General features: G+C 40.0%; 6 protein-coding genes across 7 annotated transcripts; 3 read left to right on the top strand and 3 right to left on the bottom strand.

The window, feature by feature from the left end:
* The first annotated feature begins 227 nt into the window (after positions 1 to 227).
* Positions 228 to 2,558, top strand: LOC105968265 (uncharacterized). The gene has a single exon (XM_012992895.1). It carries the CDS (start codon positions 228 to 230, stop codon positions 2,556 to 2,558), a length of 2,331 nt encoding a protein of 776 aa, XP_012848349.1.
* Positions 2,559 to 5,052: 2,494 nt separating this feature from the next.
* Positions 5,053 to 7,252, top strand: LOC105968266 (F-box/LRR-repeat protein At3g26922-like). The gene is made up of 3 exons (XM_012992896.2): positions 5,053 to 5,361; positions 5,722 to 6,792; positions 6,912 to 7,252. The coding sequence occupies exons 1-3, from the start codon at positions 5,314 to 5,316 to the stop codon at positions 7,146 to 7,148; spliced, it is 1,356 nt and encodes a 451-aa protein (XP_012848350.1). The 5' UTR covers positions 5,053 to 5,313; the 3' UTR covers positions 7,149 to 7,252.
* Positions 7,253 to 12,787: 5,535 nt separating this feature from the next.
* Positions 12,788 to 14,804, bottom strand: LOC105949460 (uncharacterized). The gene is made up of 5 exons (XM_012972773.2): positions 14,781 to 14,804; positions 14,004 to 14,307; positions 13,817 to 13,917; positions 12,999 to 13,114; positions 12,788 to 12,888 (listed from the first exon to the last, which is right to left on the bottom strand). The coding sequence occupies exons 1-5, from the start codon at positions 14,802 to 14,804 to the stop codon at positions 12,879 to 12,881; spliced, it is 555 nt and encodes a 184-aa protein (XP_012828227.2). The 3' UTR covers positions 12,788 to 12,878.
* LOC105970528 (uncharacterized) lies at positions 14,755 to 18,294 on the bottom strand. Its single transcript, XM_088824167.1, has 2 exons — positions 16,899 to 18,294; positions 14,755 to 16,810 (listed from the first exon to the last, which is right to left on the bottom strand). Exons 1-2 carry the CDS (start codon positions 17,414 to 17,416, stop codon positions 15,406 to 15,408), a joined length of 1,923 nt encoding a protein of 640 aa, XP_088680293.1. The 5' UTR covers positions 17,417 to 18,294; the 3' UTR covers positions 14,755 to 15,405.
* Positions 17,464 to 18,670, bottom strand: LOC105970239 (uncharacterized). Its single transcript, XM_088823974.1, has 2 exons — positions 18,644 to 18,670; positions 17,464 to 18,279 (listed from the first exon to the last, which is right to left on the bottom strand). Exons 1-2 carry the CDS (start codon positions 18,668 to 18,670, stop codon positions 17,464 to 17,466), a joined length of 843 nt encoding a protein of 280 aa, XP_088680100.1.
* A 314-nt stretch (positions 18,671 to 18,984) lies between these two features.
* On the top strand, positions 18,985 to 21,214 carry LOC105970243 (uncharacterized). Of its 2 annotated transcripts, none has more exons than XM_012995051.2 (2): positions 18,985 to 20,127; positions 20,979 to 21,214. In XM_012995051.2, the coding sequence occupies exon 1, from the start codon at positions 19,159 to 19,161 to the stop codon at positions 20,116 to 20,118; it is 960 nt and encodes a 319-aa protein (XP_012850505.2). In that variant the 5' UTR covers positions 18,985 to 19,158; the 3' UTR covers positions 20,119 to 20,127; positions 20,979 to 21,214. The 2 variants fall into 2 exon arrangements, with proteins under 2 accessions (XP_012850505.2, XP_012850504.2); XM_012995050.2 differs by having other exon boundaries at positions 18,997 to 20,137.
* Positions 21,215 to 21,227: the final 13 nt, after the last annotated feature.

Raw genomic sequence — 21,227 nt, 5'->3', positions numbered from 1 at the left:
CTGACTTAGAGGGGTATTTATACCTTATTTTGGACCATGAAATGGATTATCAAGGAATTTCTCTAATCTTTCCTTTTCTACTCTCTTCTTCCCCAAGTTTTTCTATTCTCATCTCAATTCACTCAGTTACAACAAAATCACAATTATTATTACAATAATTATTACAAAATACTATAGCTAGGTCCTTGGATCTTGACAATTGGTAATCAGAGCAAGGGCTGATCTAAATGGCGGACGACACCAGACTGGAGGCACACCGGAAGCTACTGGAACAGAAGCTGCAAGAGGAAATGGACAAACGAGTGGCTGTGGAGACAAACCTGCAAGAGCAAATCAGTTTAAACCATGAGGAAACAAAGAAATCCTTTGAAATCATGCAGATTCAGCTGGGAAAAATAGCTGAAAGGATAGAAATGTATAACAGAGATAAATCAATTATGGGGGAAGGATCTACCTCAGGCACAATCCCAACCCCATACACTGCACAACCAGAGCATTTCACCAGACCTCAAACAGAACACAGAAATAATAGAGGGCAAGAAGTAATGGTAAACCCAAACCCTTTCTCTGGTAATTACACCCCTAACCCCAAGATTGATTTCCCCAGATTTGATGGTAGTAACCCTAGAACTTGGTTGTTTAAGTGTCAAGGGTATTTTCAGCTGGTTTCTAACATACCTGACACTCAAAAGGTAGTTCTAGCTGCCTTGCATTTTGAGGGTAGAGCAGCTATTTGGTATGGGCACATCTCACAGAATAATAGGGTTTATTCTTGGGATCAGTTTGTAGGGTTGGTTTCTGCTAGATTTGAAGATCTGAGGGAAGCTAAAGTGTTGGCTGAAATGGGCAAGTTGAAAGTTACAAACTCTTTAGAGGCTTATATTGATAAGTTTGAAGAACTTAGAGCCTATTTGCTGATGTTCAACACTAGGTCATATGATGATGAATTCTTTCTGACCTTCTTTGTCAGTGGACTGCCTGAAGAGAACCAGAAGTTCTTTGATCTGTTTGAACCTAAATCTTTTCAACATGCCATTGAAATGACTAGAAAACAGGAAGCTACTCTGGAGGCTGTTTCAAGGAGAGCTAAAGGAGGAATGAAGCAGATGATGCCATACCAGGGTCTACCAAGGAAGCTACAGCCAAATCCTGACCCAAATCAGAACCAGTTAACTAAGCCTAACTATACTCCTCCTGCTCTATTACCACCAAGGAGACTACTCACTAGAGAGGAAATGAAGGCCAGGAGAATGAAGGGCCTATGCTTTAACTGTGATGAACAGTATAGTCAGAATCACAAATGTAAGTTTAGCCAAATTTACATGATCATGACTGATGAAGAAGAGGAAGCTCATCTGCTCAGTATAGCTGAGGCAGAGAGTTTAGGGGAGGTTGGTTGTAATGGGGAGGTTTCCCTGAATGCTATTGAAGGTAACAGTGGTGTGAAGACCATTAAAGTTGTTGGGGAGGCAGAAGGGGGTCCCCTTAACATTCTTATTGACACAGGAAGCACCCACAGCTTTATCAGTGAAGTTCTGGCTAGTCAACTCCACTGCCATATTGACAACACTAATCCTATGGCAGTGACTATGGCCAATGGAACCAAGACAACCAGCAGGGAAATTGTTAATGGATTGGTATGGATGATGCAAGGGGAACCATTCACTTTTCCTTTGAGGTTGTTAACTCTCAAGGGGTTTCACATTGTTTTGGGGTGTGATTGGTTGTGGGAAAACAGCCCTGTGAAGTTTGACTACAAAAGGAGGTTTGTGAAACTCAAGAGAGGAGATCATAAAGTAGTAATTACTGCCAAAGAAGAATATGGTGATGGCAGTCTTTTGACTGTATGTTCTGAAATGAACAGAGAAACTGTTGGTTCCCCTAGCCTTAGTGGTCAATTCTGCACCATTCAGACCAACAGTGATCTCATGGAAGTGCCTGAGAACATTCAAGAGTTATTGGAGGAATATGCTGAGTTGTTTGTTGAGCCACAAGGGTTGCCACCAATAAGAGGGGTTGAGCATCAAATCATTCTTAAACCTGAGGCTATACCTAAACAACTATACCCTTACAGATATTCACACTCTGCCAAGGATGAGATAGAGAAAATTGTTGAAGAACTATTGGGGAGTGGGATTATTAGGCAGAGTCAAAGTCCTTTTGCATCTCCTGTGCTGTTGGTTAAGAAGAAGGACAATTCTTGGAGGATGTGTGTGGACTACAGGTACTTGAACACCATGACAGTTAAGCATGATTATCCTATTCCCATTATTGATGAGCTTTTGGATGAGCTCTATGGGGCTAAGTGGTTTTCAAAAATAGACCTGAGGTCTGGTTATTTTCAAATTAGGATGAAGGATGAAGATGTTTACAAAACAGCCTTCAAAACTCACCATGGGCACTTTGAATTTTTGGTTATGCCATTTGGGCTTTGTAATGCTCCAGCTACTTTTCAATCTCTCATGAATCAAGTGTTTTCAAGATACTTGAGAAAGTTTTTGTTGGTGTTTTTTGATGATATATTGGTGTACAGTTCTAGCTTGGAAGAGCATAAATAACACTTAGGCATCACTCTGGAAATCCTAAGAAACCACCATCTTTATGCTAAGCAGTCCAAGTGGCAGTTTGGGCAAACTAGCATAGAATACTTATGCCACATTATCAGTGCACAGGGGGTATCCACTGATCCCAGTAAGGTTCAAAGCATGTTGAATTGGCCTAAACCAACTACTGTGAAAGGGCTGAGAGGCTTCCTAGGGTTGACAGGGTACTACAGGAAGTTTATAAAAGGATATGGGATCCTGAGCAGGCCCCTTACTGATATGCTGAAGAAGGGAAATTTCAAATGGACTCAAGAATCTGAACTAGCATTTGCTCAGCTCAAGGAAGTGATGGCAACCTCCCCAGTTCTTGCCTTGCCTGACTTCACCAAACCATTCTTGGTGGAAACTGATGCCAGCTCCACTGGTTTGGGTGCAGTATTGATGCAAGATTCTAGGCCTATTGCATTTCTGAGTAAGGCTTTGAGCCCCACTCATCAAGCATTATCTATTTATGAAAGGGAATTTATGGCAGTCTTACTTGCTATTCAGAAGTGGAAGCACTATTTACAAGGCCACCATTTTATCATCAGGACAGATCAGCAAAGTATTAAATATATTGTGGAGCAGAAATTCACCACTGCCCTTCAACAGAGATGGATTGCTAAACTGATTGGCTTGGACTATGAAATACAGTACAAAAAGGGGGTGGAAAACAAAGTGGCTGATGCCCTGTCTAGACAGGAACATAACCTAGCTACTATTAGTGCCATATCTACAGTACAACCCAAATGGTTACTGGAGATTCTGGAGAGTTATAAGGGGGATGCTGAGGTTATGAAGATCACTGCAGCTAAGGCCATTGATGAGGCAGCTTATGCAGATTACAAGGTGGTACAAGGAGTTTTGAGGTTTAAAGGAAAGATCTATGTGGGCACACATACTGATCTTAGAGTTAAGTTATTAGAATTCTTCCACAACTCTGCAGTTGGTGGCCACTCTGGGATGTTGGGAACTTACCAGAGGCTGAAGAATAATTTTTATTGGCCTGGAATGAAGGCCAAGGTTATAGAGTGGGTGCAGAAATGTGATGTTTGTCACAGAGCCAAACATGAGAACACTCCTTATCCAGGGTTGTTGGAACCTCTGGAAATTCCTACAGGAGCTTGGACTCATGTTTCTATGGATTTTATTGAAGGTCTACCTAAGTCTGAGGGTAAAAATGTTATTTTGGTGGTTATTGATAGATTTACCAAGTATGCACATTTTTTGCCATTAGCTCACCCTTTTTGTGCAGCTACTGTGGCTAAACTATTTCTGGATAATATTTTTAAATTACATGGGCAGCCAGTTAGTTTAGTCACAGACAGAGATAAGGTTTTCACCAGCAATTTCTGGGGGGAATTATTTAAGCTGCTAGGAACTAAGCTAGCTATGAGTTCAGCATACCACCCTCAGAGTGATGGCCAGACAGAAAGATTGAACCAGTGCTTGGAAAACTATCTCAGATGCTGTACTAGCCAGCACCCTCATCGATGGATGAAGTGGCTCTCTCTAGCTGAGTACTGGTATAATACTAATTATCATACCAGTCTCAAGATGTCACCTTTCCAAGCACTGTATGGGTATTCTCCTAATTCCCTATCCTTAAGCCCTTACTTAGACACTATCAACCCTGAAGTTTCAAATTTGGTGCAACAACGTGTTGATGCCTGGGAGTTAATAAAGAAGAACCTCACCCAAGCTCAAGCTCGGATGAAGTGGTATGCAGATAAACAGAGGGTTGAAAGGTCTTTTGAAGTTGGAGACTTAGTTTATCTTAAACTACAACCCTATCGACAGAATTCAGTCATCACAAGAGCAAACCAAAAGCTGACCAACAAATACTATGGACCATACCCAGTAATTGCTAAAATTGGAAGAGCAGCTTACAAATTACTGTTACCTGAAGGTGCGAAGATCCATAATGTCTTCCATGTATCTTTGTTAAAGCGCACCGTGAAGCCCACTGCCACAATCGACAACCTTCCATCTGCAGCTACGGCTGAGCCACTGGAGTCTTCCATTTCTGACCAGGTTCTGGATTCTTGGGGACAAGAATCATCTCAAGGGGGGGGTAATGTTATATCCTGGGGAGCAACAAAACAACGTGGGCTAAGGAGTAAGGTGCAGGAGAAGCAGTTGAAGGGTATTCGGGAGAATTTGGGGCTGGAAGAGGTGAAGAACCCTAGAAATGGTAAAGGTGAAGTCTTGATGCAATCGGGAACAAAGGAATTGATTGAAGAGGGGAACGACGTCGTTTCGGGGGAACCACGTGGAACGGGCCGCAGCTGAAGAATTGGACTTAGCAGCCCATTTATGTTGCTTTTATTTTTAAATTGGGCCGTTTGTTTTTAGCCCGTCTGTTATGTTATTTTGTTTTAAGTCTTTTACTGGAAATACTGTTGTTGGGCTAGGGTACAATATTCCCTGACTTAGAGGGGTATTTATACCTTATTTTGGACCATGAAATGGATTATCAAGGAATTTCTCTAATCTTTCCTTTTCTACTCTCTTCTTCCCCAAGTCTTTCTATTCTCATCTCAATTCACTCAGTTACAACAAAATCACAATTATTATTACAATAATTATTACAAAATACTATAGCTAGGTCCTTGGATCTTGACATTTATTTATTTATTTATTTATGAAAATAACACAAACCACCACCTCTGTTCTTCCGACAGTAGCTTAGATTTGGGAGCTCATAGTACAGATCAGAGATTCAATCTCTATGGGTGGGAAGCGAGTCAGAATTCATACCAATTGTCAACCCAACAAGGTCATCTTTCGATTCGACATTTAATTACATAGTTTTTATATTTAATTGTTTCTTATATCATGTTATATGTTGTTGTTTGTCTGCTGAAACTAGATACGAAACGCCTAATTTCAACCCAATATTATTTTCAATTTTTGTCTCATGCTATCATAAAAAAAAAAAAAACCCTAATTTTGGTGGTAAAGTAAATCCCTAATTTGATTTGCTGATATGATTATTCAATATCCGATATTGCTTTTACCCCTCCAGTTTGCAACACGATATCGTGTTTCGTGCAGATTATGCTAATTTAGTAGCAGGATTGCAAGTTTCCTCTTATTGAATTGTTGACTAGTTTCTAATATATTGTTTGACTGACAGTGTGCTAAGAGAAGTTTTGTGGGCAAAGATAATGATGATGATGATGATGATAGGATATGTCGGTTGCCCGATGACGTTCTCTTAGATATACTGTCTTTCTTGTCGCTCAAGGAAGCTGCACGCACTAGTGTTCTTTCGTCTCGTTGGATGAACCTGTGGAAACACACCCCGTCTCTCGATTTTGATGCTCAAGGTGTATTAGATAAGATACCTAAACATTGCAAGAGCGAAAAACGCAAGAGCGAAAAACGCAAGTTCGTGAAATGGGTGAACTCCGTTGTTCGAACCCACAAATCTCCCGCCTTGAAAGAATTCAAAATCCATTTCCCTTTAAAAAAATCGTCGAGAAAATCAATCACCCGATGGCTCGAATTCGCATTTTCCCGACGAGTTCAGAGGTTGGAATTGGACTTCGACAATTATCACAATCTTTACGAATTCCCTCAAGAGTTCCTCCTCGACGGAAGCATGCAACCTCCTTCAGACAGTGTTCGCATTGATCAACCTCCTCGTATGCTTTTCGACTTTAAGTCCCTCAAAGCACTGTCTCTTAAAAGCGTTCGTGTGAGTGACGGAGCTATCGAGTTCTTCTTACATAACTGCCCGCTACTCGAACAATTGATTGTCCATGAATCAATAAAACTATCAAGGCTTGAAATTTGCGGTTCGTCCCTCAAGTTAAAACACTTGGAGATAGTCTCTTGCAGGCGTTTGAAATCCCTTAAAGTTTCCGCACCAAGGTTTACTACACTTAACATTACGAGATCTAAGGGACTCTTACTCGAGAATGTTCCGTTGCTAGTTAACGCATGTGTCTCGTGTGGCGATGTCAGTATTTCGATAGAAAATGTATTTTCTGTACTGTCTTGCTGTGTTTCTCAATTGCAGACTCTTTCTTTGGATCTGAGCAGCATTGAAATCGGACGAGTATTGGATGAGATTTCCGAGCTTCCTCTACTGCCTATACTGAAGAAGTTGGTCATTAAATATTGTGCAAGAGGTCACGAAAGTCTTATTCGACTCACTGCTTTGTTAAGGGTATCTCCTTTCTTGGAGGAATTTTTCTTTCAGGTAACATTTCCTTTTTTTTTTTTTTTTTTTTTTAAATCAACATTCAATAAATTCTACCGGAAAACAAACCGGTTTGTATTAAATTGCAATAAATTCTCAGCTTTTGATCTCGTGTGCAGTTTCACTGGTATATACTTCCGAGGGAAGATAGACAAGTGAAGATTCCTATAAGTTCGCCCCACCATCATCTTAAAGTGTTTAAGTTCTGTGGCTATTATGGTAGCACGAACGATGTCGAATTAATTAGCTACATTCTGGAGAATTGTCCGGTTCTTGAGAAAATAATAATCGATCTCTTTTGTGTATCTTTCCCGGTACCACAAGTACCCCAACACGTTGAACTGGTTATTCTATAACTTAAGCCGTGCATGGATTGTTGTATTTTGTTTTTATTTATGAGTTCAAACTAACAATGTTAACTTCCTTTTTATTGGAATCTGTGGAATAGTTTTTTTTCTTCTGATTATTGAGTTAATTGTTTCCGGGCATGCATGCATAGTATAATTATCCAAAAAAATGGGCTTTTTCGGAATTTGTCTTACCTCGGAGAACAACCGTAATTTACCTTTTAATTTACTAACCACAACACAACTAGTGACTAAGACCAACTCCAATGGGGGTTATTAAATGGAGTGTAAAACCCGTCGCTACCATTTTAATAATTCAACATAGGAAATTTTCACTTCAATAGAGTTATCAAATGAGGTTCTATTTTGATATTTTATTTTTTGGAAGGTAAAAATACATTCGGGAGAAATAATACAAATTGGAAGTACACAACTTAACCACCTAAGTGCAACTCCAATGGAGTTATTAAATGAGTTATCAAATCTCTCAACTACTATTTGAATCTTAAAATTTACAAATTTTGTTCTCCAAAAGAGTTATTAAAATGAGTTTGTATTTTGATATTTCACCTCTTTGAATCCAAAAATACTTTCTGCAGATTGAGTTATCAAAAAAATAACAACCTAACCAACCACTCACAAATTGACATGTGGCAATTACATACAAAATTATCAAAAAACTTCCAATTGATAGTAAAATTTGATTACCATGGAGTGGATGAGTTTTAAATGTATTTAAAAATATTATCACAAGTATCAAATGAGCATTTGATAATCCAATTTTGATATTTAGCATTAGAGTTGCTCTAAATAACCAATTAGAAAAATGACATGTGTTAATTAAAATATATAATCACATTATTTATTTTTAATTACCAACTATTTGATATCATGGTTGGAGCAAATGAATTTATTTAGGTATCAAACTAAAATATGAAATATCAAATAAATATTCAATAACTCATTTTAATATTTTTGGGTTTGGGTTGCTCTAATGAAGTTAATTTTACGGGTTGAGATGAGTGGGCCCAAATCTTTAACGAACTCACCTGAATATGGCCCACAAGAATTTAATTAATATTCAACATATAATTAATTGATTAATATTTAATTATTTGTTATTATTATTAGGGTGTTACTATTTGCAGCGGTACTTTTACTGAAATTGGCTTATTTGCAGCGGTAGCTTTTTCATTTTAATTTTTCCAACTTGCAAATTCTCTCTCCTACTCCCAAACACTCTCTAGAAATTTGAATTTCGTAAATTTTTTTCGACATTCAAACCGTACAAACGAGGCTCGATTCCGGTAAGTTTTCGATTTCCTACTACTTTTAATTAGTTTCAATTCCAATTTAGGTAAAAACACGTGTTTAAGAATAGATCTAGCAAATTTCGGAAAAAAAAATAAAAAAAATTGAAGCACCCGTTTTCTGCAGCACGGAGAACTCAAGAACGTTGAAGTTCCCGTGCTCTGCAGAACGGAGAATTCAAGAAATCTTGAGGTCTCCGTTCTGCAGAGCACGGGAAATTCAACGTTCTTGAGTTCTCCGTGCTCCAGAAAACGGGTGCTTCAAGTGCCCGTTCTCCACAAAACGGGAGTTCCAAATTATTTTTGAAATTTAAATTTTTCGAAAAAACAATTTATTTTTGTGTTTCCCGTGTTCTGGAGAACGGGCGATTGAAATTGTTTGAGTTTCCCGTTCTGCAGAACACGGGAACTTGAAAATTCTTCAAGTTCCCGTGTTCTGCAGAACGGGAAATTCAAACTATTTTTTTTTTTTTTTTTTTTTTTAATTATTTTATTTAATTTGTTTTTTAATCTTTTACAGATGGCACGTCAGGACAAGGGGAAAGGGCTTATGGGTTCTTCTTCGAGTTCGGATAAAATTCCGAAGATTAAATTTCGGTATGGCGGGCAAGGCGCGACTGAAGCCGAGGCGGAAGCGGAGCGCATTCGTATGACTGCATCTCATCGTCGTAGGAGAGTTATGGAGCGCGACACTGGTTTACCGGTCGTGGACGAGATTCCCCACATAGATCAGAGTTCTAGATCTATGGCGGGTAGCATTCGATCTGTAGGGGCAGATTCTGGTATCCCCTACGAGGGACACGAGGAGGAGCATGACCATGTTGAGAGCGATTATGATGATGTTCCCGTCCCGGCCGCGCGCGCACGGAAGTCTCGGTACGAGTTTGACACTTTCAGTGGCCCACTTGAGTTACATGGTCCGGCTCCAGGAGGACCGACTGATTGGAGGATGATTCCTAGTTTTAAGAGTCATATTGCCTACTACATTTGGGCAGGACATGTAAGTTTAAATATATTTATTTTTATATATTTTAAATATATTTATTTTAATATATTTTGTCTGATTAAATTAGAAATTCTACAGGAGCGCAGCGTGGGGCGATGTGAGTCAAGGATTACTGCGCTTAATGCTTTTAGGAAACATGAGTTGAAGCAACTCATGGCTCCTTACGGGCAGGATGAGTTAGAGCTACTGGAGGCATCTGGCCTAGACTCACTCGAGTACTTCTACATTAAAAATGTAGACAAGGGACTCATGGGGGCATTTATAGAGAGGTGGCAGCCGGAAACGAACAGTTTCCACATGCCTTGGGGTGAGATGACGATCACCCTACATGATGTCCATTTGATTTTGGGGTTGCGTGTTGACGGTTTAGCGGTGCACGGTGATTCTGTTGAGGAGAGGCCTATGAGTGAGTTGTTGCTAGCTGAGGTTCTTGATTTGGACATGGTCGAGGCGCATGCCAAGCTCGGCAATAGTGGGATAAAATGGTCGGAGTTTGTGGAGCGTGTGCGTAGTCGGTCCCGAACTTGTCGGCAGAAGGTTGTAGGATATTTGACGTTTTTGATCGGTATGGCTTTGTTCCCCGACCGGAGTGTAGACAGGTTCAAGCCAACGTGGATGAGATATTCTTCCGATCTCGAGCACGTCGGCGAGTATGCTTGGGGTGCAGCTGTCTTGGCTCATTTATACCGACAGTTGGGCTTGGCTAGTAGGGCCCACGTGAAGGGGTTAGCGGGTTGCACGTTACTGCTCCAGGTATTTAAGTTAAATTTTAATATAATATATTATTATAATTAGTATAACGTAGGTAGTATTAATGTAATATAATATATTGTGATTTAAGATAATATTAATCTAATATAGTCTCGTTTATTTGTAGTGCTGGATTTACGAGTACTTTCGCCCTTTCCGAGCACCTATTAATTCGGATTATAGGGAGATGCAGCCTCGTTTCCTGAAATGGAAACCACGCAAGGGTATTTCGGACTTGCTCTCGGTCCGAAGGATGCTTGATGATATGCAGGCCGATCAGGTATGTATTTTAATTGTTGCAGTTATTTATTATTAATTATTATGTAAATGTAATTTTTATTACGTTAATATAATTTTCCAGATTGACTGGATGCCTTACGGGCCTCACGTACATAGACGCGTTCCGCGTACATTATATTATGGGTGCATACAGTTTATGGAGATTGTCGAGCCATATTTACCGGATCGCGTCCTTCGGCAGTTTGGCTTCAGACAGACCGTTCCGCAGTGCTACATCCAGTCCAGAGAGCCGTGCCTACGTGGTCCGCTTGGAGGACAGACGTACCAGGTACGGTATGATCCTCCAGTGCAGGAGTGGATGGACCTGGCTACCAGCTCGATTACGATGGACGGTAGGACATTAGCCTGGCCGCCGTCTGAGACTGCCACTCGGTACATGGAGTGGTACGTTCCTCGTACTCATCAGTACGTGATCAACCGGGATCCAGCGCCAGAACGACCACCGCCAGTCGTACGCCCCCCTCCTATTCAGCCGGACTTTTATGACATTGTGCGTATCATCCATCCGCACATGCACGAGATACCCCAGCATCTACGTGTCCAGTTACAGCCTCGTGTGGAGCCACATGCACGTTTTCTAGGTTTAGCCCCCACTGGAGATTCCGACGACCACTAGGCCAAAATGGTCGACTGGCGACGAAATTTGGCGACGAAAATGTATATTTGGCGACGATTTTTTACTGGTGGCGACGAATATTTTTCGTCGCCAAATCGTACAGAAAACGTCGCCAAACGCCCCGTCGCAAGATCTGCGACGAAAAAGCATTTGCGTCGCAACGTTTGGCGACGAATTGCTTAAATCGTCGCAAGATTCGTATTTTCTGAAAAAAAATGTTTTTTTAATGTTCGCGACGGATCCTACACTTTCGTCGCTTCCCAGTTGCGACGAACAATTAATAAGTCGCAACTTTTTGCGACGAATTCTATGTTCGTCGCTAGAGTAAGCGACGTTTTGTGACGATTTCGTCGCTACGTTTCGAAAATGTTTGCGACTAATAGCCGTTTTCGTCGCAAGACCCACGAGTTATTTGCGACGATTTGTTATATTTATTCGTCGCTAGTTACTACAGTTTCTGTTTGCGACTATTTTTTATTTTAGTCGCAAGTTTTTTTTTTATATATATATAAATTCTGGTTTATTTATTTTTTTCAATTAACAAATTCAAGCTGTATTCAGTTCACCATCTGTACAAAAAAAAAGACTTATATCAAAAATATTAAAACCAATTATAAGGATTAAATATCAAGGTTGCACAAAACATAAATTATAAAAGTACATAAAAACTTAAAAGCATATAATGTAGTGTTTCAAACTTTAATTCAAAAACCAAACAAAGTTCATCCCTTTTTATACTCCACCATCATTGGAAGGAGTCGATGTCGAGGCTTGTAGTCCAAAACGGCTGACCAAGGTGTTCACAATTTCTCGGGTTTCTTTCAATTCCGCTTCCAATCTTTCCATTTTTTCATCTTTAAGTTGCATTTGCTCTTTCATTGAATTCATTTCCATTTGCACTTCCGGCGGAATTGAAGAAAATCTCGACTTTGAACTCTTTGTGGTGGTTGCAATCTTAATTCCAAGCCCATCTCGTGTATGAATCTTCCCTTCTTCGTATACGTAACTCCTGCAATATAATATATTTTTCTTTAATACTAGCAACAAAATCTAGAAATAAAAACAGTAATATGCTAAAAATGGCTTTTGTCTGATATATAGTAAATGAAGCTACTAATCAATCAGTAAATGATATATAGTCATTAGAAAAATTGAACAGGCAATCAATTCACAGCTTTACCAACAAATACTCTAAATTACTACTTCAGCCTAATTAATAATTAATTTTGGGTGCTGAGACGACTCCCACTATGTTGAGTTAAACTTCATCCAGGAGAATTATAAGGCAATTAACATTATACTTAATTAGCTCCAGCTAGCAGATTAAGTAACTGAAAATAAATTCAATTTACACACACACACAAACATTTAATTTCCAGGTAATTGGAAAAAACACATGAAAACATATAAGATCATAATAAAGCTTCGTCCTTTCAACCAAGAAAAAAAGGTACAATGCACAGACACCCACACACACACACACAAACACACGCCGCAAAAAAAAAAGAGTCGACTTTAAATTCAATAACTTCGAGTAAAACATGTTTCCAATAACCAGAAAGTTTCAACCCATGGATGCAAAATATAACCGACAATAAGGTGGCTACAGCTTAGTAAACCAAGCAAAAGGGAGATCTAAATTCAAGATTACTCGATAGATATCAAACCTTTAGATGGGCTGCAGCTTTGTCCTTGTCAGTGAACACTCCAGTTAACTCGACAATGTATTCGGCACCAGTTTCACCCCATGGAATCTCTTATGGGTTCCTTTTAATACCATCAAAGTTGAATAGGTCAACAATTAATACATTATAAATGATAACATAGAAATTGAGGATATATGATGCCAGGCTTGTGGGCAAAGAGAAAGGCTGTACCTAAAGCCGAAAACAGTCACAGGCTTCTTGCCAAAGAGAAGGGTCTTCTCATCCTTAACCGTGAGCTCGTCGTGCTTCCATTGACCGTGGACGCTGTCATATTTGAACATGTAGGTCTGCAGAAATAGAAACACAAACACTAAAAAAAATCTCTGAGAATGTCGAAACACATAGGGCAGAGCTAAACCAAGAAAAAATAACTCTACTAACATGGGCAGACACACATACCAAACATAGCCAACACGAGAATCCGTTCATGATTAAATAATTGTATGATTAAATAATTGTTTGGGTGTGGGAGGGAAGAATTTGGTTGTTCACTATGAAAATTATAGAAATGCTACTTCATCTGAATAAATAAAAAATACATTTGGTGCTTTTAGATGGATTAGCAAATCGAACCAAGCAAGTCCGTAAAAGACGAAAACATTAAAAAATCAGCAAGAGTTATAATTTGGTTATGCAAAACCGACTGATCATCCCAAACTCATAAATTTCCTTTTTTCTTTTCCAATTTTGAAAAATATCCAAAAATAAAAAAAATAAGCAAGTACACCAGCGATAAAGCCAACTGAGACCACCGCATTCGTAAGGCTAACTCACAATTCTAATGTGTGCAAGAAATTAACTCCTACCGATCAAAGTTCAACATCGAAACATTTCTACTGCACATAATAACACTAACAAACACACCATAACTATTTCACCTCAAAATTCAAAACCCAATCAATCACAATTCATACATGATAAATACAGCAAGAGACCAAATTTAAAGCAGAAAAAAAAATGGCCCACAAAGAGAAGACGAGGCAACGCACCATGTAGTCAACGGTAATGAAGGGATCGTTGCCTGCAACAAGCTCGACATCGTCTCTTTGAAGAGCAACCCTAGCCACCAATTGCCCAATTCTTCCAAATCCTTCATACAATAAGCAAATTCTAAGTAATAAAAAACAATCGATTCCGATCTTAATTAACGTTATGAGTTGAGTTCAGATCTAGTACCATTGATTCCGATCTTAATTAACGTTGTGTGTGTGTGTGTGTGTGAAATGCTTACTTTGACAGTTGGCTTGGATTTGGATGAGAATTCAGAGGAAAGTAGCGGCGGACGGCGGACGGCGGAGAGATGGGCGGACGGCGGAGAGCAGCGGCGGAGAGATGGGCTGACGGTGGATAGATGGGCGGAGGAGAGCAGCGGCGGACGGCGGACGGCGAGAGCAGCGGCAGCGGCGGACTGCGGCGGCGGAGGGGAAGATTGAAACGAGAAGAAAATCGAAGATAATGGGAAACGGGCATTAGGGCCTGCCTTTTAATTAAATTATATGCGACGATTCCTAACACATCGTCGCCAACTCAAATTTAAACGAATCTTGTAGCGACGTTTTCAACTTTTTCGTCGCCAATCAAAAAAAAAAATAGCCTTGCGACGTTTTTGTTACAGAAACGTCGCTACAGAAAAGCGGGAATTTTTCTATAATTATTTTGCTATTATATTTGCGACGAATACGATATTGTCGTCGCTACTAATAAATATTATTTAATATTTCCTCTTTATTACGCTACGTTATTCTTATTCGTCGCCAACTCAATAAAATGTTTTTTTTTTCACAATTGCCTAGCGACGAATACGTAATATTCGTCGCGAAAGTAAAAAAATAAATTGCAAAAAATATTTTTCATGCGTCGTTTATATAAAAACGTAGCTACAAAAGTGCTTTATTATTTTTTTTCCCCTTTGCGACGTTTTATTGACATTAGTCGCATCATGGCGACGATTACGGTTATCGTCGCGAGATATTCCATCGAAATCTTATTTTTCCGATATCTTGCGACGTTTTTTAGTCAAAATGGTCGCAAACTAGCGACGATTCCGGAATCGTCGCCAAAAAAAACGTCGCAAGTGAGCTGTTTTGGCCTAGTGGACGACGACTTTATGGAGATGCCACCACCGCGTCGGCGACCGGGTGGGACGAGTGGCACTTCGAGGAGGTCTAGGGGTAGACAGTAGACGGCTTTTGTTTGACATTTATTTGTTTTTTCTGACATTTGGGTATGTTTTGTATTTGTTTGACATTTATTTGTTTTTTCTGACATTTGGCTATGTTTTGTATTTGTTTGACATTTATGTTATTTTTGTTTGACTATTTTATTTATGGTATTTCCATCTAAAATAATACAAGGTCCAAACATACAAACTAAAATAAAATAATACAAGGTCCAAATACATACCAACTAAAATAAAATAATACAAGGTCCAAATACATACCAACTAAAATAAAATAATACAAGGTCCAAAATACATACCAACTAAAATAAAATAATACAAGGTCCAAATACATACCAACTAAAATAAAATAATACAAGGTCCAAATACATACCAACTAAAATAAAATAATACAAGGACCTATCCCAACCTAGATAAACGACGCCACATGTATAGGCGTTCTTCGAACATTTCCGACAAGTGGGCAAGATTTGCGGCTCTAACATGTCGCCACTGTGGAGTGATAGGTGGTAGAGGACAATTAACAGGTAACTGGATAAGGACAAAATGGTCTCCTAACAACACCATATGGATCATATGGGATAATTCACCCGGACCAACTAGAGGTAAGTAGGTTATATTTCCGCCAATGGCGTATAAAACCAGAGCCGCATTGTATTTAGTCGCTATCGACATTCCCATATCCGGAAATGACATCCATTTGTCCCGACTGCACGGTCCTTCTTGCCAATCGCATTTTTCTATCCATCGGATGACTTCATCTTGACCATTTTGCGATGCGTACGTACCAAAATGCTCGTACATATCGGCAATCAAATCTCTCCTTACACGACTCCATCTGTTCTGATCTCGGAACACTGCTTCTGCAACACATCTGTACCCAAAATTTCCATCTGCTACAACATTAACATACGACACAATAGATCCTGCCACAAAACCTGGGATGTAAGATCTGAAATTGAGCTCATCGCCCGGTTCCTTTCGAGGCATTGGCGTACGATTCTGATTGGCAGTGGATTCATCACTTGATCTACCACTCCCTCGACCCCGCCCCCGTCCACGACCAGAACCGGGATCGGTTACATTCGATGGTGGGGTTCCGGTAGAAGTATTTTTTCGACCCTTAGAACCTGCAGACGATTTACCCTTTTCTTCACCAGTAGACGGCTTCCGCTGGAATGGTGGGAACTCCCAACCGGATTTATCTCTCTTCGTCGGTTTATCCTTTGGCCTTCCTTTCGGTATAACATATGCAGGCTCTGCCAAATGGGTGGTGTCTGGATGAATAGTGCTATTCATGTAATCAGCAGTCATCTTTTGAGTCATATAATCTTTTTCTAACACTTCCGTGGCTAGTCTGATTATTCGGTCTCTCATATTTGTTTCACGATCCATCTGTGCTTCGGGTATTTCTGGTTCTTCAACGTGCATGGTACTCCAAAATGGATGTAGATCCATACATATAAATGTATCACGTTGCTGGATTTTCAACGCAATTCGGCATGCACAAGGAAGTGCATGGGTATCCCACAAAACGTGATCACAAAGAGATGGGTCTTCAAACCCCGGTTTTTTGAGCTCATCATCAAGCAAATTTAATGCTTTATGTGTGACTTTGCATATCAAACCCTGAAATACCGGATACGATGATGAGTGCAATCGGATTAAACTGCATTTTGAAAACTCACCCTTGATCTTGGTTAGTTGATACTCAACCCCGGAGTCGAGCTGATATTGAATGGTGTTCACACCACCGGTAGAAGCATTAATCCAACCCTTCGACGATTTATGAGCACTTTCCACCCTGTTAATAGCCATTAAAATAACAACTAATAAATAAAAACGCCCACAATATAATATAAAATACAAGACGATAATGAAACCCAACATACCTAGATGTCGACGTGTTCCCAAAATGCAAAATCTTATTAGTCCATGCTTTGACGAATTTGTGCTTGTAAATTAGCCAAGTATCGTCAAGGTATGATATCAATTTGGGATAACAACCATAGCGTCTAACCATATCCTCGTAATTATCATTGTAATCTTCTTCTGTTTTTGATTCCACTAATTTTGCCCACTGTATGCGCCGAAATATAAGCCCGTGTTTAGTACTACCAATAAATCTCGATGCATTTTTTTCCACGTTTCTATTGATGTGAAACAAACACAAGAAATGAGCGGAATCTGGAAATATTAGAGGCATTGCTTTGATAAGTCCCAATTCACGATCCGTCAATATCACATTAGGTACCAGCCCCCCTAAAGCACATTTCAAACAACGCAAAGCCCATTCGTATGTGTTTGCATCTTCATGTGACATGAAAGCAACAGCAATTGTAAAATTCTTACCAACAGGAGTGATTCCAATTATTTCCAAAAGTGGCATCTCATACCTACGTAAATACATAAATATCAAATGCAATCACCATATGTAAAATAGCACAATAATAAATACTAATTAACAACATACCTATTGGTTTTGTAAGTGCAGTCCATCAATATAACGTGAGAGAATAACCGCAAAAGTTTCAACGAAATAGGAGCAGCGAACATCAAATCAGTAAGTGTATCATCACCTTCATTACTTCGATACCAATATTCATATCCAGAATCTTGAAGGTTCGACATCACGTGTTGTATCACAGTCTTCCCCGCCATATTCTCTTTTTTCATCTTCTCAAGTTGGTTGTAGACATGTTTCACGCTCGTTGATGTCTGTGGATTATCCTTTCTCAATCGATCCATAATTAATGCCGGCTTCACGTGACTCCTTCTAAGTAACTTCACTACCTCGTATTCTTCTGGTGTCAAACGACTATCCGGTCCTTGTCCGGTAGGATACGGTAGTATCGGGTGAGTGTGAATGCCACTTTTTAAATTCATTCGCCATAGTCCATCGTTTGAACTTTTGCTACAGTATATACGAAAAGGACATCCACATTTTTTTGTTCCCACATTCCGTGGTATCGCACCTACGGTTCGTTTTTCACGTCCCTCCCCAGACAAATGACATCTAATTACTACATACACGTTTTTCTTGCTTGAAGTTACTATCAATCGATAACCATGAGTAGCACCCATTTTTTTTGCCCATTCCACTAATTCTTTCCCAGTTTCAAACTCAACACCTACATTGAAATGTTGACTCTGATCCTCAGAAGTTGTTGGTGTGTCTTGAGGAACATCGAAACACATGTTGGGATCCTCGTACTCGTTGTACGCTTTGTCACGGTCAGTTGTAAACTCATCGTCAAAATCACCTTCAGTACCCTATTAAGATATAACAAGTAATAATTAGTATATAAATAACAATATTAAAAAAAAAAAAAAAAAAAATTTAGGTGTTCCCGTGCCGGAAGGCACGGAGGTTTACTATTCCCGTCCTCTATGGCACGGGAGCACGATATTCCCGTGCTTCACAAGACGGGAGCACGATATTTCCGTGCTCCACAAGACGGGAGCACGATGTTCCCGTGCTCCACAAGACGGGACCTGTATTTTCAATTTTTTTTTTTTTTTTTAAGTGCTCCCGTGCTGTACAGCACGGGAAACCCTAATTTTTGGGATTCCCGTGCTACACAGCACGTTAGACCCGACGAAAAACCAAAAAAATCCGGGAGTTTCTTCGATTTACCTCGTAAAACTCGTCAGGATCGGTCATATTGTTATATGTTGTCGTCGGGCAGTCGATTTATTAAAAAAACACGAAAATCTTAATTCGGGACTTTTGCTAGTTGAGAGCGTTTTGAGAATTTCAAAAAGTTGGAAAAGTTGAAATGAAAAGGTAGCAAATAAGCATATTTCAGTAAAAGTCCCGCTACAATTAGCATTTCAGTTATTATTATTATTGTGAAGGAAATAGAGAGAATCCTGACTGCTGAGAGAGGGCGGGAGAGGGAGGGAATTATTATACTTTATTTTATTTATTTTATTTTTTTTTCTTTTTTCCTTTCCAAAATTGATTTTGTCTTATTCAATTCAAATTTTCCAGAAACCCAATTTCAAAAGCTGTCACGTACGGCTACTCTACGCCGGCGTTGCGCTGTGTATTTCAATCTCTCTCTCTCTCTTCCTAACCCTAACTAAGTTCAGAATTTCAATCTCTCTCTGGTTAAACCCTAGTCCCCATCCGAGCTTAGAGATTCAACAATGGCGTTCTTCAAATCGATTCTCTCTACCTCCGTCACCAATCTGAAATGCGCTTCCACGCGCCGCTTCAGCCAACCCATGAGCACCTTCTTTCGGCCGGGATCATACATATACGACCAGATCATCGAGCCATTATCCCCAAGCATAGTCGTAATCCAGAGCTGCTTCTCCGACTCCCTGAAGATTCCCGGTTCCCGCCGCACCGGCGTCGGCGTTTTCCTCGATTCCGCCTCAATTCTCACCTCCGCCCACCTAATCGGACACGTCACCTCCTCCTACGAGCCCAAAATCCTCGACAAACCCGACCGCTTCGAGCACGGTTCCATTATTCACAAAGCTTACCTCGCCCCCACGGTTGCCCATACCGTTGTTGCCCGCCGGCCACTGGAGATAAAACCCGTGGCGGTGAACTTCTCCAGCGACGTCGCCGTACTGAAGGTGGTGGTGCCGCCTCCGCCTGACCAGGAGGAAACCTCTTTCCCTCGCCACCGCTCGATTGCGAATTCTCCCCCTAACAAGGACGATTTGTTGATGTCTATTGCTTATAGGGGCGGTATTGATCATTTGACGTTTGTGGTAACAAATGTTAGGTCGGTTGGAAAAAAGACCTTCAAAGTGAAGGCGCCGTGGCCTCTAGACAACGACTCGGGGTGGATCGAACTCGATGCGTCCAAGTTTAACGGCGGCAATCCTCCCCCGTGCAGTAAAATGTTCAACGGCGGTGGATCGGAGGTTACTGTTTCAATGTCGAGGCTTAACGGATGCCCTTGGTTCAACGTGCGTGGCGAGGTCGTTGGTGTTGGTTCGTGGGAAGTGAGGGATCACCCGTCTGATCCGTATGCTGTGTTTTTCGGAGCGTCTCTTTCGTCCATCAAAGCTGCGGTGGAGTATGCAAATACCAAGAAACCAGAGGACCCGATTGTAATGGATGGATGGATCAAAGGCTCGAATCAGTTCTAGATACGATTGGTAAGGGCTGGTATGGAATATCTCTCGTCTCGTTATATGTTCTTTTATAACCCCTTGATGATAGTTTACATCGCTAAGAATGGCACGCTCGACTTTGCTAAATGTGTGGTGTATCGTGCTTTTAACACATTTTGATCTGATTCGAGTTGATATATATCTTACTATAACGTCTTGTTCGCAAGGGGAATAATCCATATGTATACTATGCTAACTTCTTTGGTTGTTATTCTTGAATACCATCGGAATGAAAAACTTTTAATCTCTAGTTAATGGGTCAATAGTTTGCGATATAGGTTTCCGTAAATCTACTGGTGTAGTTTAGGAATGGGGTTGAATTGCTGTTAAGATCTGCATTGCGAATTTGCTCTGTATATATGAAGAATGTACTTATTTCCGATATGCTACATATCCAAGAACTTCGAAAATGGGAAGAGAATAATTCCTTGGACTGGGAATAAAGCAAATTAGTTGTCTGCACTTAAACGCTTGGATGTTAGAACTTATAAGAATGTCGTAGATGTAGCTGATGTTTGCATCGGCGTTAGAACTTAGTTGTCTACATAATCTTATTGTTTATCGTATCTTTCACTTCTAATTTTTTCACTTTTACTTCATCCAACTACGCCTTCACTTCTATTTTTTTCTGCTATGTTTTGCTCACGTTGATAACACTCTGAAAAACGAATAGTCTGCCCCCACACTCGGTCGTAATTAATTAAGTGTCTCGTCGACATCGAACATTATTTTGATATTGCTCAAGGGTAAACGATCTTTCTAATCGCTGAACAAACAACTCATCTAAAACGTGTCCGCTTAATTTAATGATTCTAACATGTGCCTTAACCGTGCAGGATGAACTATTTTCTTTTGAGGTGTACGTAAACGAGACAACGGTGAGATTAGGACGCAAGAACTTTTCGTGTATAGCGGTCCAATTCTATCTTTTTCGAATTAACAGGGTTTCGCAACTTGAATGATCTCTTTAATTTCTGAATGGTGTATTTAGTGTAACTATCTAATATACATGTGCAGTTATAACAATTTCTCCAGTACTTGAAAAATATACAAGTATATTAATTTTAAGCAATTGTGAATATGTT

This window comes from Erythranthe guttata, chromosome 10 (assembly GCF_056151865.1).
Source record: "Erythranthe guttata isolate IM_541 chromosome 10, IM_541, whole genome shotgun sequence".
NCBI classification, from domain to species: Eukaryota; Viridiplantae; Streptophyta; class Magnoliopsida; order Lamiales; family Phrymaceae; genus Erythranthe; species Erythranthe guttata.
The sequence above is the reverse complement of the archived record's forward strand: the minus strand, read 5'-3'. Positions and strand labels throughout refer to the sequence as shown.